The following is a 14,343-nucleotide window of genomic DNA, read 5'->3' as shown; positions in this document are numbered from 1 at the left end:
TTGCATATTAAAAGGCACACCTTAAAAGTAAAATGGTCTCCTTTTATTGTTAGTAATTCACAAAAACTGTCTATTTAAAATTAATATTCTACTTTATTTAACAAATGCAAAACAGAAACAGTGAAAAAGCAACCAAGAAACAAGTATAAATAATCTTTAAAAAGCAAATATAAAACCGTTTTTTCATCTGTAAACTTTTATTGTTGAGCCAAAAGGCAGAGATTACTTGCATTGCAAATAAAACTATTAAATGTAAACAATTACTAAAAATATACAGCTTGGAAGAACCATGACATAGTAAACAATATATATTTCTGAAACTTTGTTAAGTGTTATTAACTGTTCAAGAAAGCAGATGTTTAACAGAATTAACGTCCATGCATTGCTACATGCAGTTTATCACTAATATTTGAAAGAAAAGTGAACTCTCTGATAAACTTACCTAACAATATTTTGTTAAGTTCAATTGTGAAAAAGCAACACTATCCCTGTGGTGACATCAAAGGCTAAATTTCTTTGTGAGTGAGTGATACAGAGCTCATTCTGTAGAGAACAGGAAGTTTTTTTCCCTCTTTCACATTAAAAGGAACAACTGCTCTGTTGTAGTTACAAAACCGGTGTCAAATCTTGTTTTGAAGCAAAACTGTCAAAACAGAGTACTGCAGTACTACAGCTGAATAAAGCAGTTTTCTGATGGTAATAATAAGACCAACAATTCAAACTACTGTACATTGAAACAGTGAACCCTAGACATCCCCAAAACGAAACATATGAAAGTGAATATTTAAAGCCAAATAAATAATTTCACAATGTGCAACTTCCAGGCCTCCCAGGGAATAAACCACCTTCTTTACCAGTTTTACTTGGCAGTGTGCAATTAAATATTTCTAGATTACAGCGGTGTTAACTGGGAAATATGATATCACAAGTGTCAAATAAATCCTTAACTTAGCACAAAGTCTGGAAACTGAGACAAATGAGCAAGACTGTCACTGTTTAAAGAAAACCTCAGTAACTGACATTTCTTGCTTCACATTTTGTACAGACTAAACAAACCAGATATATTGTTACACAATGAGACAGAGGTGCTAGTAGGTGAGTTTTGTTACCTTTGAACAGAGCCATATCCTGTTGCTTGCCAACCAGCTGGCATGATAGTGATATCAATCTCCTCATTTAACACTCAGCAAGAAAGAAAGTAAAAATATTTCCCGAAAAAGATATTCCATTAAACATACTATAGGATTAATAAACAGAGTAAAAATCCATCCATTTATACAAACAAGGATAAAAAAAGCTCTCCCCTATAATAAACTTAGAACCATCCAAAGGGTAAAAAAAAAAATAAATAAATAAAAATAAAACTCTTCCCTATAATAAACTTATACCCATCCAAAAATCAGAAGCAGCATCTCAAGGTTTCTCATTTAGGCTTTAATATTACAGTCCATGCATATTGCAGCTGCTGATCTTTGACTGTATCCTCTATCCAATCAGAGTTTTCATTAAGGCAGGTTTGCTAAAGGGCCAGTGATATTGGTTGGGGACAGGTCCGTTTACATTGCACTCAAAAAAGAAGAACATAGGGAACCAAATGCGCGCCCTGCGGCTCTGCTGGTAGGCACGGGTGTTGGCTAACGTGTGGTAATAGAGGAAAAGGCGTGTGGTTATGTAGAAGGCGATAAACACATCAATGGAGTAGTGTTCGTGACCTGCCAGGATGAAGAAAATCCCAAACAGGTTTAACACCCAAGAGATGGTGTGAATCAGATTCCAGGTTTGTGGAGTGTCTGCAATCAAATAAAAACAGTCGTAATATAACAAATGATATTGTTTTTTTTTAAACTGTCAGTAAAACCCATCAAATGACCAAACACAGTAACTGTAAACTTGACATGGACTTTGTAGTTTCACTATTGAGTAGATCCTACATTATACACACAAAGTCTCACTGGCACATGGTAAATGGTAAATGGTCTGCACTTATATAGCGCTTTTATACCTATTGGCACTCAAAAAGCTTTACACTGCTTCTTATTCACCCATTTACACTCACAATCACACACACATTCATACACCGATGGGGGAGCTGCTATGCAGCTGGCCAACACTCACCGGGAGCAACTAAGTTGGGGTTCAGTGTCTTGCTCAAGGACACTTCGACATGTGACCGGAGGAGCCGGGGATTGAACCAACAACTATGAGATTGGTGGACAACCGCTCTACCTTCCTGCGCCACAGTCGCCCACATAACATGTGAATTAATGAGCAGCTTAAAATAGTCCCAAATAACGAACTATTTCCTCCTGTTTGAGTAACATTTGCTAAAATAGAATTAATTAAGACTCACATTCAGTCACAAAAAAGTTGAGCATTGTAATGACAACAGTGTGTCCACTGAACATGTAGTCTCCACATGTTTGGACACCAGTCAGAGTCATCCCAAATCCACTCCAGATCGCTAGTGCTCTCTGTATTTTTCCCCATGTATCACTGTATGTCTGGGGAACAAAAAAAAAAACTCCCGTTATCCATCAAACTGTGGCACCTGTTCACCAGTTATCACAGGAGTATGTCTGCGTACTAGAATGATAATTTGAGACTACTTCACTATGAAAATATGGAAAAACTTATCTAATCTCCACAGAATCTCATGTGTGCTTCCCACCTTGCTGGAACATTTCAGATGCTGCCCAGGCACAGAGAGTGACGTGACAAACATGGTGCAGCAACGAAGCAGAAACACAGTTCCCATCAAGGAACACAACCGCCTGAGGAGAATTGACCTAAAACAGAGACAAGTAGACAGTAATGCCCTCCGTTTATACACATTATTTTAGCATAATAATGCTAGACAAAATGCATGCAAGTGTGGACTACCTGTGTTTATGAAGGAGCAGGATCAACAGAAACATATAACACAAGATGAGGCCACAAGCTTCAGCCATTGCAAAAGCCCATGGGATTCTTGGAACACTGAAAGCATTAAAACATGTCGGCATGTAGATGTAATGTGAGCAAAGGAATTTGTACTGAGTAGAGCCTTAACATTCACTGGATTCTCCAGGTATAGTAGATTTTAACTCATCAGTACAAAAACACAAAAATATATTTAGCCTATACCTGTCCAAAAATATATCTGGGAGTGGTGGGTATGTCCTCATGTCTGGGACTCGCTCATGCACAATGACCATGACAAAAGATGTGAATCCAAACACCAAAAAGACATATATGACACTGATGACCGTCTTCCACACTTCTGGGTCCAGTCTACCAGCCAGGTGTTTCCTGTACCTCCCATTGGAGTGCGTGTGACACAGAGCTGCTGCTGTACCATATCCACATCTACTGCCGTTCCTCAGTCGCAGTTCAGTCCCATTAGACACAAGATCAAAACCGTTATATCTGCTTTCGGCTCTGTCAAAGCTCCACTCCAGTCCTGTGGTGTCCATTGGGAGCACAGCAGGGAGGCTGTCTGACGTTGGAATACCTAGCTCTTCCAGCTGGGACTGATTCTGTCTCTGGAGCTGGCGGAGGGCTAAAGTCAGCCTCTTGATGTCTCCCAGCACAGTAAGGCCAAGCGGAGGACCCCGTAGGTCAGCCTCAGTCAGAGCAAGGAGGCTTAGCCCATCCAGCCGGTGCCGAGTACACAACAACTCCACATACTCACCAAAACCCTTTTCCTGCAGCCACTGAGCCACCTGCTTGCATTTCCAGGCACTCACGCTGTCCTCTGACGATGTCATGCCACTGCAAGTGCAGACAGTTTCACATTATGACATGTAGGGCTTAATACAGATGAAAATAACTGCAACCCCAATTCAAAAAAAGTTGGGACGATGTGTAGAAATTGCCATTAAATTCAAAATGAGCTAATATTTTCCATTAAATAGTAAAATGTCTCAGCTTTAACATCTAATATGTTGTTTATGTTCTTTTGTGAATAAAATATGGGTTGATGAGATTCGGAAATAATTGCATTCATCCCATCATTTTTTTGAATTGGGGTTGTAAAACATCTACTCACCAAAACCCTAATGAAACAAAGATGGCTTCTCTCTCCACTGTGTTTTCAGCTCAAGTTTATTAGTCAACTCTTGTGGAGTCAGTTGAGTTTATTAGTCAACACTAGATCTGATGAAGTTTGAACGGACAAAAAAGATGCAAGGGTTTTTTTCTATTTTTATTACTATCAACACTATCAACAGACTGCAACGAATCAATAACTTCATTATGTACAGTTTTTTTAGTTTTCTTTAAATATTGTATTAATTTAGCTTATTAGTAGACAAACAGTCAAAATTGCACACTTTTAGCCTAAACTGAAGTCTTTACCCAAAAATTAAAAATCCTACAAATGTGATCACTGTTTTTTATAATCAAGTATTTTACTCATTGTTTTGAGCCAAATTACGAGACAATCGAGATTTCAGCTTCTCACAAGTTACTTCCTTGTTTCCTTTTAAGTGAATAACTAGCTTTTAGACTGAACAAATCTGAACACATGGAATTGACATTCTTTACAACTTTCTTATATATTATAAACTATATTAGTAATTAATGTAGTCAGTTGTTGCATTCCTAATATATATGAAATAAAAGAATGAAAATCCACCAATCCTCCGCTTTTATGAGCTGAAGTCAAAGAATAAATACTGTTGCTTAATAAATGACTAAAGCTTATGACTCAATGAGTAATTCCCAGTCTATGGTAACTGAGTGTAAGAGCTGTCTCTGCTCTATAGGTGTCATTTCACAGGTGTCAAAATAAAATACAAATATCTACAGTTTACATAAATCAAGTGTTTGAGGAAGTTCCTCTCTCACAGACTCAGGTGCGGATGAAACACTCTTTGCTCTGTCTTTTTTTTTCATTTTTTGTTCTTTGACCTTCTGATAAGCTGACCACAGTCCTGCTTGGCTTGTTCTCACTGCAGCTCCAAAGGTCTGCAACCATCAACCAACATGACTGCGCTGCGTTGAACTGCTAAATGAGAGCGATAGCCTATATGCTGATAGGACAATAGATACAGACTGCAAATTACCCAAGTAAGCAGCTTTCAGTTATCAGTAGACATCAGTGTCTTTTAATGCAGCTATAAGGCTAATTAAAAAAAAGCTTCAAGGCTACTAAAATGAGGCACCAGTAAATTCCACAGCATATAAGAGCCACTTTTTTTTTATTCTGTTTTTTGTTTATACTTTAGGAGCTACTATAAATAATTGAGCAGAATTAATGAATTAAAGTTCATCTTAAACTAAGACACCATGACATTTTAACGGATTTCAGACATTTAATAGAACTAAATAATCATTAAAAAACAAACAAACATGAAAAACAGTGGATCAACTGAAAATAATTGGCCAGATCCTCACATTTGTTCAATCTTATATGGTAGCTTCTACTAAAAGATGAACTGTTTAAGCTCTAACATAGTAGAGTGCATTAGATTCAAATTAACTTACTTGAATACATTTCAGTTAAAGAAACAATGAAAGCTGATCATCACAGCTAAAATCTGCTGTACACTATCTGTAATGCAGAGCATATGGAGGCTGGTCACCAGTGAAGGATCTATACATGAACTTAAATTCAACTATTTACCAGTTTAATATTGAATATTTACACATATGAAACCTAAAAGTAATCAACTGGGTAGCTGTTGCACAGTTTCCCCCAGACAGAAATATTTTATTTTTAACTATCCTCTAGATTTCACTGGCAACATCCTGCAGCTTCTCTGCCCCTGAGGTTTTACTTTGGGATTCATTTGTGCCATGTCAGCTCATTTAGCAGTTAAACACAGTGGGCAGTGACACACAACTGGGAGAGTTAAGGACCTTCAGTGTGCGTGTGAGAAAGACACAATCTGGTAAAGAGCTCAGTGTGTTCACCACAAAGCCACAATGTTACATCTATCTCCTACATTTTGGCGTCAAATAATTTTCTAACTGATTAAATCTGATTTTTATGATGTTGTGGACAGTATTATACATAATTTTTATAAAACAAACACAAGTCTAGTGGGCTACATGTACAATGTAGAACCAAAAAGTCACATAAAGTACATTGATTCGTTTCAAACCTGCTTTAAAAGATGATATTAAACAGTAGTTGCCTGCCTTACCAAGAATCCACTGTCACTGAGCTGCCAGAGGGTGTAGATGAGCCTGCTTCCTCTCAACTCACACGAGTATTTCATGACTAACATGCTTCTGACAACTAGGCAACCCCAAACAGGAAGAGACCGTGATAAACAACACCAGTAAAGAAGAGGTGGTGCCTCATGCAGGGCTGCTATTCAAAGCACACTGACATCTGCTGGTCTCACTTAGGAAAAATTAGGCTCAATTAACAGGATTCTCCAGGTCAAAGAAATACAAGTGGATTTCCCCGACTATTCGGTTTTAATTTGACAAAAAAAGCACATGCATGGGATTTGAAACCCTCACACATAATTGTATAGACATTTCCAAGTGTGACAGTGTGACTTAGAGTCGGAGCCAAACGGCACCACCTGTTTTGGATGCTCACAGGCTGAGTAACGCGAAGCGGCTGAAACACAACCAAAGCAACTGTAGCAGACAGCGGTGTGATTTAGTTTTAGGGGGCAAACAGTATAGTTAAGAACCTTTAAAGTTAGAAATGACCGAGAGAAAGTCCTCCACAGGTGATGTGTCAGGGGTGGGGTGTGATACACAAAGGTTAGGGCCAGAAGAGGAGGAAAAGTTCACAGAGGACTCGAAGAAGACATGGGAGACCCCGTCTCTCCAGGAGTTAGAGGAGGTTTTGTACTCAGCACCGGGCTCCTCTCGTCATGGAGATGAGGTGTGGCCGAACCTGTATTTGGGGGACATGTGAGTATCCTGTGCTGCAATAAAGTCCACCTATATTTGTCTGGGATAATATTAATGCATGAAATATGTGGCAGGTTTATGTCTCATGACAAGTTCGGACTCTATAAGCTTGGCATCACCCATGTGCTGAATGCAGCTCATGGAAAACTATGCTGCAAGGGAAGTGATGATTTCTATGGAACTACAGTGAAATACTATGGAGTCCCAGCTAATGACCTGCCAACATTTGACCTTTCACCTTTTTTCTATCCTGCTGCTGACTTCATTCACCAGGCTATGACATCAGGAGGTAACGCAAGCGGCCACACTGGTTTTTACTGATGACATGTACTGGTTGCCTGTCCTTCCAAATGCTACATTTGTTTCTTTTGTGGTTTTCAGGAAAAGTGTTTGTGCACTGTGCTGTAGGCGTGAGTCGCTCAGCTGCATTGGTCCTAGCCTACCTGATGATTCATCAGCACCTCACACTTCTCAGCTCCATACGCTGTGTGCAACAGAAACGCTGGATTTTCCCAAACGGAGGCTTTCTGAGACAGCTCATAGCTTTGGACCAAAAACTGCAGGACAATAGATTTGATGAGTCAAAAGGGACTAACAAGCCTATGTTATAAGTCTATGTATTTGTCCTGTTTTAGTGTAGTTACTTAGTTCTCATTTACAGCATGCAAGACTTTATTCCATTTACTATCTGCATACACCAAATACTGTGTTCAGCGCTCCACTCCCTCATCCTACATTATTTGATCTTATTGAGGACAGAGACACTCCCTGTCTCTCCCCCCAGGACTTTTGGCATCAGCGAACAGACCAATCAATGCAACAGCAACATTAAATAACTCCACATCCAGTCAGAGAGAACACACTGAACACAGGCAGCTAATTTTGGTGGCGAGTGGCATTCAAAGGACCACCTGCTCACGTCTCTCACTGTGCTGCAGCCTCTGGTGGTGAAGGGACAGTGGACACAGATAGCAGGAGGAGTATTTGGGTCTGTTAGAGGAGCACTCTGTGTCCAGGGAGGATGTCAGGGAGCAACCAGCAACAATACCTGGTGCTTATTAAGGAACTGGAACTCATCTTGGATTCCTGCACACTGGAGCTCACACCAGTAGATGAGGTCTTGCCCAACCTGTACTTAGGAAATGTGTGAGTGTCTCCTGTTCTGCAAGAGATAAAGTGATGAGGAATGTAATAATCTTTGTTTGATGTGTTTGTCTGTTTTTGTATATTTCCAGGGCTGTGGCACAGAATAGGAAGTTATTACATAAGCTTGGCATCACTCATGTTCTGAATGCAGCGCACTCCAAGCAGGGCAGCATCGGTGATCAGAGTTTTTACGGAAACACCTGCGTTTACTTTGGCATCCCAGCAGAGGATTCAGACCACTTTGACCTCAGTCAGTACTTCAGACCAGCAGCTGACTTTATACATAAAGCCTTTAAGAGCAAAGGTGGTGAAGTGTATGAATGTGGCGCTCACTTTGTCATCAAACACTTTATTTATTCCTATTTTCCTATTGACATTTTCTTAATTTTCTCTACAGGGAAAGTACTAATTCACTGCATCATGGGTGTAAGTCGATCAGCCACTTTGGTCCTGGCATACTTGATGTTGCATCAGCGTCTATCACTAATAGATGCTCTTAGACGTGTCATCCAAAAACGAGCCATTTACCCCAACCGGAATTTCCTGTCCCTTCTCCTCAAACTCGATGAACAGCTGACACTTAAACGGAGGTTGTGTCCTCTTCTCTGACATGTTTTTCACTTCCTATCTGCTCTCTCATCACATTGTTCTTTAGTAACCTCAGGACCTCTCTGTCTCTCCTTCTATGGGTTACACTCCACTCTAATCCACATGGAAAATTATTGTAAATATTGATTGAAATCAGAGGATGTGTGGTGATGTTTTAGTTTCAATATTTTTATTTCAAAGTCTGTACATTTTGAGTATTGCAGCGGTATTTGTGTTGTGAAGTATAGCAAAGATTTGTCAGAGGTTTGATTTTCATATGCAAACTCTATTCAAACGTTACCTTTTAGTGTTGTCAGATACGTCCTTGTGCTTGGTAAATGCAACTTTGTAATCGTTGTAAATATCCATTAAAGACTTCTGAAATTTCACTTTCACAAATATTTTTGCCCTGTCATTCTCCCATACAGCCTTAAACCCAACACGCCTCCTGACAAATAACAAACTATAGATTATTAGATTATAGATTCTCATACATTTAGATATGTGACTTTTGTCTTCTTTGAATCCAGTGAGTATAACCTACGTGTTTGATTCACATTAAATTATTTAGTGTCATTCATAGGTCCTAGTCCACACAGCAAATGCAGCCAACGGTAACACGTCACTGGTGTATGTTGTTCGCAGTCCTGGTCATATTTCTTAAAGGAGCAGAACAGCAAGTATTAGTCAGCTCCTGTGTGTGTTCATCATGGAAAGTCAGCAAGTGAGAAATGTTAGTTCACAGGATTGTGCCACACTGTTGCTCAAAGGAATTAGATGTCAGCGAAACAAAACGGATTACATGTGGTTTAAAGTGCCTGAACCTCTGATGAATAGTGCCTGCAGGATGTCCTTGTCATGAGTGTATGGTTACAATGTTATAAAAGGAAAAGAGGCTACAGTCAAAATAAAGTGTGAGCACATCAGGAGAAGCCTTTGCACATACTTGAAGTGAGGTAAGAAAAAGGTTAGTTTAGGTATGTTTAAGTTGTTCTGCTCAGTCAATCATCTTTACCTATACCACTGACAATGACTGTATAATTAAGTAAATGTTCTTCTGCTCTGTGAATGTGTGTATGCATGTGTCAGTATGTCTCTCAGGGATCCACCCTATGAACCTCCTTCTGTCTCAGAGCTGCAGGAGTTCCTGCTAGCAGACAGACAACCTACTGGACATGTTAATCAAGTCTGGCCAAACCTTTACATAGGCAACGAGTAGGTTCACATTCAATCACATGCCAACACGTGGATCTATGTAAACATTCTTCAATCCAACAGTGCTGAATTGTGTTTCAGGGTGGCGGCTCGTGACATGGGCACTCTCCACAGTCTGGGCATTACACACATTGTAAATGCTGCTCATAGATCCCATAACCCCAGCTCTGGATCCTATCTCTTTGTCAACACTGGCCCACGTTTCTACAGAGACATGGCAGTGGATTATTATGGGGTGGAGGCTGATGATGCAATAGATTTCATTCTTAGTCCTTTCTTCTACCCAACAGCACGTTACATCAGAGCTGCACTGGCCATGGGAGGCAAGTCAGTCACATGTACAGTTATCTTGTGGTTGTGTTCTTGGATTTAAACTCAATGCTCACTTTATTAAGTACACTGGCACGATCTAATCCAATCCCATACAACATTTCTGCCATTTGATTTTTTGCTGCATATCTGGTGTTGAAGTTACAGTAACAGCTACTGTCTCCATCACAGGACGGGTGTTTGTCCATTGTCTTATGGGTGTGAGCCGCTCTGCTACCTTAGTGCTAGCCTTTCTGATGATTGTTGAGGGCCTGAGACTGCAGGAGGCTGTGGCTGCCGTCAGGCCTCACAGAGACATCTGCCCTAATCCAGGCTTCCTGCAGCAGCTCCGCAGCCTTGATATGGGCCTGGAGAGGGAGAGGAGGAGACAACAACAAGCCAAAACACTGTAAAGATACACACGTGCACTTACAAAGCTGTCAACATAAACATATGCAAACAGACACACATACATCTTTATTGCTACAGTGGTCATTTAGCTGAGGAGGAGGACTTGCCATCTCTGACAGATCTGAGGCAAATTATCTGGACAAACAGGAAGCCAGTGGCACCTGTCAATCAAGTCTGGTCAAACCTGTACATTGGAGATGAGTGAGTAGAAAAAACACATTTTGTATCTGGAAAAATTTAAAAATAAAATCTGTTTGTATTTGGTGTGTGTGCAGGGCTGTTGCGAGAGATAAAACCCAACTCTCATCTCTGGGTGTAACTCACATACTGAATGCTGCAGCAGGTCAACACCGCATCAACACTGGTCAGCAGTTCTATGAGGACCTTGAAGTTGAATACTACGGTGTTGAAGCTGCAGACCATCCTGAGTTTAATCTCCAGCCTTTCTTCAGACCTGCTGCACAATTCATGGATATGGCTCTTAAGAAAAATGGTCAGTGTATAACACAATGTAAAAAGCAAAATAAATGCTATATAAACACATATAAACCAAATCAGAGAAATCAAAGAATTACAATATTAATATATTGTGAACTCGGCTCCTCCTTTATTTCTGGGTATACAAGCATATTTACATGTTGGGGAATTATAAACAACTTGCTGTATAAAGTACTTAGACACACACTCAGTATAAAGTGTGTAAAGACAACACGAATTTGTGAGTTCTTGTTATCTTTATGCTGGATGACATTTATTTAGAAACTTTAGCAGAACAAATAATAAAACAAATAATACAGAAATCTCATGAATCTCTTTCATTTTAAATGGGGAGGGGGTCAGGTGATGTGGTTGTGCACATACTGCACCAGGTATGTCCACCTATAGGTGAAACATATGTTGGTATAAATCTATATAAATCTATCTATCTTATCAATAATTTCTATAGAATGCTCGGATGATTATTATAGATCAATGTGTTTTCCAGGAAAGGTGTTTGTCCACTGTGCCATGGGTGTCAGTCGCTCTGGAGCCCTGGTTTTGGCTTATCTGATGATCTGCCAGGGCCTGTCCTTAGTTGAGGCCATCATTGCTGTGCGCCTGAACCGAGACATTGGACCCAACTCTGGGTTTCTGGAGCAGCTCCGACAGCTGGAGCTGAACCTATGTCGACAGTGCAGATAGATCACAGAGGTGGACCAGACTGAAACCTTAACGAAGGAACGTGTTATTTCATCTTGTCAAGCATTCGTTTTATTTGAAAGCACATTTTCTCTTTAACACCTAATCCAGCAAATACAAATGTCATCTGTTTTTATTTGTTTTTACAAGTACTACTGAAAGTCTCAGTTTATCTCTGCTCTAGCAACAATTGATAAAACAAAACAGCTGAATTATTTTAGTTTTATCTCTCAGGAAACTGACAACTGCTCCCTACACCTGTCTACACATTACTGACATTCCCATAATGACAACGATGCAAAAAATGTCAGTAAAGTACTAAACTTCCCTTTGTTTTCTGGTATTGTGTCTCATAATTCAGTGTTTCTTTACCATAAGGGAAAGTTAATAACTGTCACATTAGATAATTATGATCACATGAGGAAGACTATGAGAAAGAAGCTCTGAGCGTGTGTGTTCGTGAGTGTGTGTGGGGAGTTGTTAAAGTAAGGTGCGGTTGCACAACTGCCTAAAAATATCATGTTAAACACAGAGCCTGGGGGAGCAGTTACCATTCCAGATCTGTTTGTCACCCTTCATGCATACAGTACTGTGCATGGAGGTCTCTGTTGAAAGACAACCACAGACACACACACACACACACACACACACACACACACACACACACACACACACACACACACACACACACACACACACACACACACACACACACACACACACACACTTCCACTAAGGAGACATTGAAGTGCTGGTCTGTGATCCTGCTCAGGAGCAAATTTAAATCTTTAGACAGTTACAAGAAGGAGGTAGGTAATATTCTTCTATCATAGTACATAATGTGCGAGTTTGATATTAAAAAAGAGCATGTGAAAACTTTCAAAATCTAACTATGAGCAATAACATGGGATGTTAGAAAAGTTAAATCACAAAGGAAGAATTTGAATTAGAAATAAAAAATCATGAGGCATTTAGAAATGTAATAGTTAAAATGTATTTACAAATAAATGCAGTATATATTCACAGAGCAACTGAAACAGTGATTTATGAAATTCTAGCACTATTTTGTATCCCCATTCTTGGCAGCAGAGGTGAGACATGTCCTCATGTATGGTGAAGTCCAGAACTAAAAACCCTTACACAGCGGTGCAGGTGGATCCAGACAGTGACTACATCACGCCAGGAACATTAGAACTGGAGCAGCTGTTCTGGACTGGCACCGGGGCTCAGTATGCACATGTGAATGAGGTGTGGCTCCGCATTTACATCGGTGATGAGTATGTAAATTCACGTTATGCCTTCATGGTTCTGCAGTACAAGTGCTAAACCTGGACAGCTTGTCACTGAGGGTGTGTGTGTTACATGAAAACAGGAAAACAGCTTTGGAGCGACCCGGCCTGAGGGAGCTGGGTATCACACATGTCCTGAATGCAGCAGAGGGGAAGTGGAATAATGTACTGACTGGTGCAGATTACTACAGTGACATGGACATCCAGTACTATGGTGTAGAAGCTGATGACAAACCCTCCTTCAACATCTCACAGTACTTCTGCCCTGCAGCCCAGTTCATCCACCAGGCCCTTACTCACCCACAGAGTAAGTCCTGCAGGAAATTAAAATCCACTCAGACATGCATCTCACCACTGTTTGTTTCTAATGAATCCATCCATCTTTGCTCCATTTGATTCTAGATAAGGTGCTGGTGCACTGTGTGATGGGTCGTAGCAGATCAGCGACTCTGGTCTTGGCGTACCTGATGATGAAACACAGCTTAACTGTGGTTGATGCTATTGAGCATGTGCGGCGGCACCGTTGTATACTGCCTAATCATGGCTTCCTAAAACAGCTGAGGGCCCTGGACATCACATTGCAAGAGGAGAAACTGAGACAAAAAAGACTGATTGAAAAGCAGTAATGCAGGATAAAGACATTAGTGTTTACTCCTTTCTTGTCTTTATCTCCGGTATTCAAGATTGTTCTGTCTTTAACCATTATTAAACTTTCTTTTTCACAACAGTGACAGGCTAGTCTCAAAGTTAAGGACAATAGTGATGTTTATGAATCATACATATACTTCATGCGAGTGATGGTGCAGAGTAAATTTTTACACTTAAATCAGAGAAAAGACAAAAATGGGACCAAAATTAAAGAAAGTGGCAGGATGCCATTCATCACCTTTGAGTCAAAAAATGCAACAATATCACAGCACCATTAAAATGAAATTTAAGTTTTTTGTATCTGCAATGTGTACAGATACTAAAAATTCAGAAAAATACAAATTATGTAACAAATAAAATGAACAAGCAGTAAAAATAAACCTGGTACATTTTGTCAATGTTTTTAATCAAGCACAGAGATGGACAACTTGAGTGAGAATGAAAAAAATATCCACACAATGCTTAGTGAACGTATTGACTGTAACGGGACAAATTGCACGTTAGTACTAATAAATATACCTTTCAACAAATCTCATTTAGTACCTTGCCTGCTATACTTTTTAGACCATGCCTATATTGAACATAAGTGTATTCATGTACTCAGCATTGTGCAGTCCATCAGATCCAAATCTGAACTTCATTATGAGGCAAAGTAGGCAATTGCCTCGGGCCCCCAACCTAGGCTCCATCATATCACCTG

The 14,343-nt window shown here is 39.9% G+C and overlaps 5 protein-coding genes across 13 annotated transcripts; 4 read left to right on the top strand and 1 right to left on the bottom strand.

Moving 5' to 3' along the window:
- Nucleotides 1-107: 107 nt before the first annotated feature.
- LOC137136481 (sphingomyelin synthase-related protein 1-like) lies at nt 108-6,239 on the bottom strand. 2 transcript variants are annotated; one of them, XM_067521888.1, is made up of 7 exons: nt 6,129-6,229; nt 4,028-4,134; nt 3,124-3,750; nt 2,881-2,976; nt 2,669-2,786; nt 2,351-2,501; nt 108-1,790 (listed from the first exon to the last, which is right to left on the bottom strand). In XM_067521888.1, exons 3-7 carry the CDS (start codon nt 3,744-3,746, stop codon nt 1,486-1,488), a joined length of 1,293 nt encoding a protein of 430 aa, XP_067377989.1. In that variant the 5' UTR covers nt 3,747-3,750; nt 4,028-4,134; nt 6,129-6,229; the 3' UTR covers nt 108-1,485. The 2 variants fall into 2 exon arrangements, with proteins under 2 accessions (XP_067377989.1, XP_067377978.1); XM_067521877.1 differs by lacking the exon at nt 4,028-4,134 and having other exon boundaries at nt 109-1,790; nt 6,129-6,239.
- A 109-nt stretch (nt 6,240-6,348) lies between these two features.
- Nucleotides 6,349-7,469, top strand: LOC137136545 (dual specificity protein phosphatase 13A-like). The gene is made up of 3 exons (XM_067522015.1): nt 6,349-6,858; nt 6,933-7,147; nt 7,240-7,469. Exons 1-3 carry the CDS (start codon nt 6,647-6,649, stop codon nt 7,467-7,469), a joined length of 657 nt encoding a protein of 218 aa, XP_067378116.1. The 5' UTR covers nt 6,349-6,646.
- Nucleotides 7,470-7,480: 11 nt separating this feature from the next.
- zgc:153981 (dual specificity protein phosphatase family protein) lies at nt 7,481-9,038 on the top strand. Of its 2 annotated transcripts, none has more exons than XM_067522047.1 (3): nt 7,481-8,004; nt 8,094-8,254; nt 8,402-9,038. In XM_067522047.1, the coding sequence occupies exons 1-3, from the start codon at nt 7,880-7,882 to the stop codon at nt 8,611-8,613; spliced, it is 498 nt and encodes a 165-aa protein (XP_067378148.1). In that variant the 5' UTR covers nt 7,481-7,879; the 3' UTR covers nt 8,614-9,038. The 2 variants fall into 2 exon arrangements, with proteins under 2 accessions (XP_067378148.1, XP_067378138.1); XM_067522037.1 differs by having other exon boundaries at nt 7,488-8,004; nt 8,094-8,308; nt 8,402-9,030.
- Nucleotides 9,039-9,212: 174 nt separating this feature from the next.
- On the top strand, nt 9,213-12,034 carry LOC137136488 (dual specificity protein phosphatase 13B-like). 7 transcript variants are annotated; one of them, XM_067521920.1, is made up of 7 exons: nt 9,224-9,548; nt 9,682-9,807; nt 9,889-10,130; nt 10,309-10,525; nt 10,606-10,728; nt 10,803-11,020; nt 11,513-12,034. In XM_067521920.1, exons 2-7 carry the CDS (start codon nt 9,683-9,685, stop codon nt 11,707-11,709), a joined length of 1,122 nt encoding a protein of 373 aa, XP_067378021.1. In that variant the 5' UTR covers nt 9,224-9,548; nt 9,682; the 3' UTR covers nt 11,710-12,034. The 7 variants fall into 7 exon arrangements, with proteins under 7 accessions (XP_067378013.1, XP_067378031.1, XP_067378003.1 ...); XM_067521912.1 differs by lacking the exon at nt 11,513-12,034 and having other exon boundaries at nt 9,213-9,559; nt 10,803-11,445; XM_067521902.1 differs by lacking the exon at nt 11,513-12,034 and having other exon boundaries at nt 9,218-9,548; nt 10,803-11,442.
- A 116-nt stretch (nt 12,035-12,150) lies between these two features.
- Nucleotides 12,151-14,127, top strand: LOC137136550 (dual specificity phosphatase 29-like). Its single transcript, XM_067522025.1, has 4 exons — nt 12,151-12,515; nt 12,796-12,983; nt 13,079-13,302; nt 13,398-14,127. Exons 2-4 carry the CDS (start codon nt 12,805-12,807, stop codon nt 13,619-13,621), a joined length of 627 nt encoding a protein of 208 aa, XP_067378126.1. The 5' UTR covers nt 12,151-12,515; nt 12,796-12,804; the 3' UTR covers nt 13,622-14,127.
- The last annotated feature ends 216 nt before the right edge of the window (nt 14,128-14,343 follow it).

This window comes from Channa argus, chromosome 1 (genome assembly GCF_033026475.1).
Source record: "Channa argus isolate prfri chromosome 1, Channa argus male v1.0, whole genome shotgun sequence".
In the NCBI taxonomy this organism is placed as follows: Eukaryota; Metazoa; Chordata; class Actinopteri; order Anabantiformes; family Channidae; genus Channa; species Channa argus.
The sequence above is the reverse complement of the archived record's forward strand: the minus strand, read 5'-3'. Positions and strand labels throughout refer to the sequence as shown.

Excerpts from the sequence above, each read along its gene's own strand:
- LOC137136481 (XM_067521877.1), bottom strand. The coding sequence starts at position 3,746 with ATGACATCGTCAGAGGACAGCGTGAGTGCCTGGAAATGCAAGCAGGTG. Across the intron at positions 2,977-3,123 it reads CCAGATATATTTTTGGACAG|TGTTCCAAGAATCCCATGGG; the intron begins GTATAGGCTAAA and ends TAATGCTTTCAG. Across the intron at positions 1,791-2,350 it reads CAACTTTTTTGTGACTGAAT|ACACTCCACAAACCTGGAAT; the intron begins GTGAGTCTTAAT and ends ATTTGATTGCAG.
- LOC137136545 (XM_067522015.1), top strand. The coding sequence starts at position 6,647 with ATGACCGAGAGAAAGTCCTCCACAGGTGATGTGTCAGGGGTGGGGTGT. Across the intron at positions 6,859-6,932 it reads AACCTGTATTTGGGGGACAT|GTTTATGTCTCATGACAAGT; the intron begins GTGAGTATCCTG and ends AATATGTGGCAG. Across the intron at positions 7,148-7,239 it reads CCAGGCTATGACATCAGGAG|GAAAAGTGTTTGTGCACTGT; the intron begins GTAACGCAAGCG and ends TGTGGTTTTCAG.
- zgc:153981 (XM_067522037.1), top strand. The coding sequence starts at position 7,880 with ATGTCAGGGAGCAACCAGCAACAATACCTGGTGCTTATTAAGGAACTG. Across the intron at positions 8,005-8,093 it reads AACCTGTACTTAGGAAATGT|GGCTGTGGCACAGAATAGGA; the intron begins GTGAGTGTCTCC and ends GTATATTTCCAG. Across the intron at positions 8,309-8,401 it reads TAAAGCCTTTAAGAGCAAAG|GGAAAGTACTAATTCACTGC; the intron begins GTGGTGAAGTGT and ends TTTTCTCTACAG.
- LOC137136488 (XM_067521912.1), top strand. The coding sequence starts at position 9,683 with ATGTCTCTCAGGGATCCACCCTATGAACCTCCTTCTGTCTCAGAGCTG. Across the intron at positions 10,526-10,605 it reads CAACAACAAGCCAAAACACT|TGGTCATTTAGCTGAGGAGG; the intron begins GTAAAGATACAC and ends TTATTGCTACAG. Across the intron at positions 10,729-10,802 it reads AACCTGTACATTGGAGATGA|GGCTGTTGCGAGAGATAAAA; the intron begins GTGAGTAGAAAA and ends GTGTGTGTGCAG.
- LOC137136550 (XM_067522025.1), top strand. The coding sequence starts at position 12,805 with ATGTCCTCATGTATGGTGAAGTCCAGAACTAAAAACCCTTACACAGCG. Across the intron at positions 12,984-13,078 it reads CGCATTTACATCGGTGATGA|GAAAACAGCTTTGGAGCGAC; the intron begins GTATGTAAATTC and ends ACATGAAAACAG. Across the intron at positions 13,303-13,397 it reads GGCCCTTACTCACCCACAGA|ATAAGGTGCTGGTGCACTGT; the intron begins GTAAGTCCTGCA and ends ATTTGATTCTAG.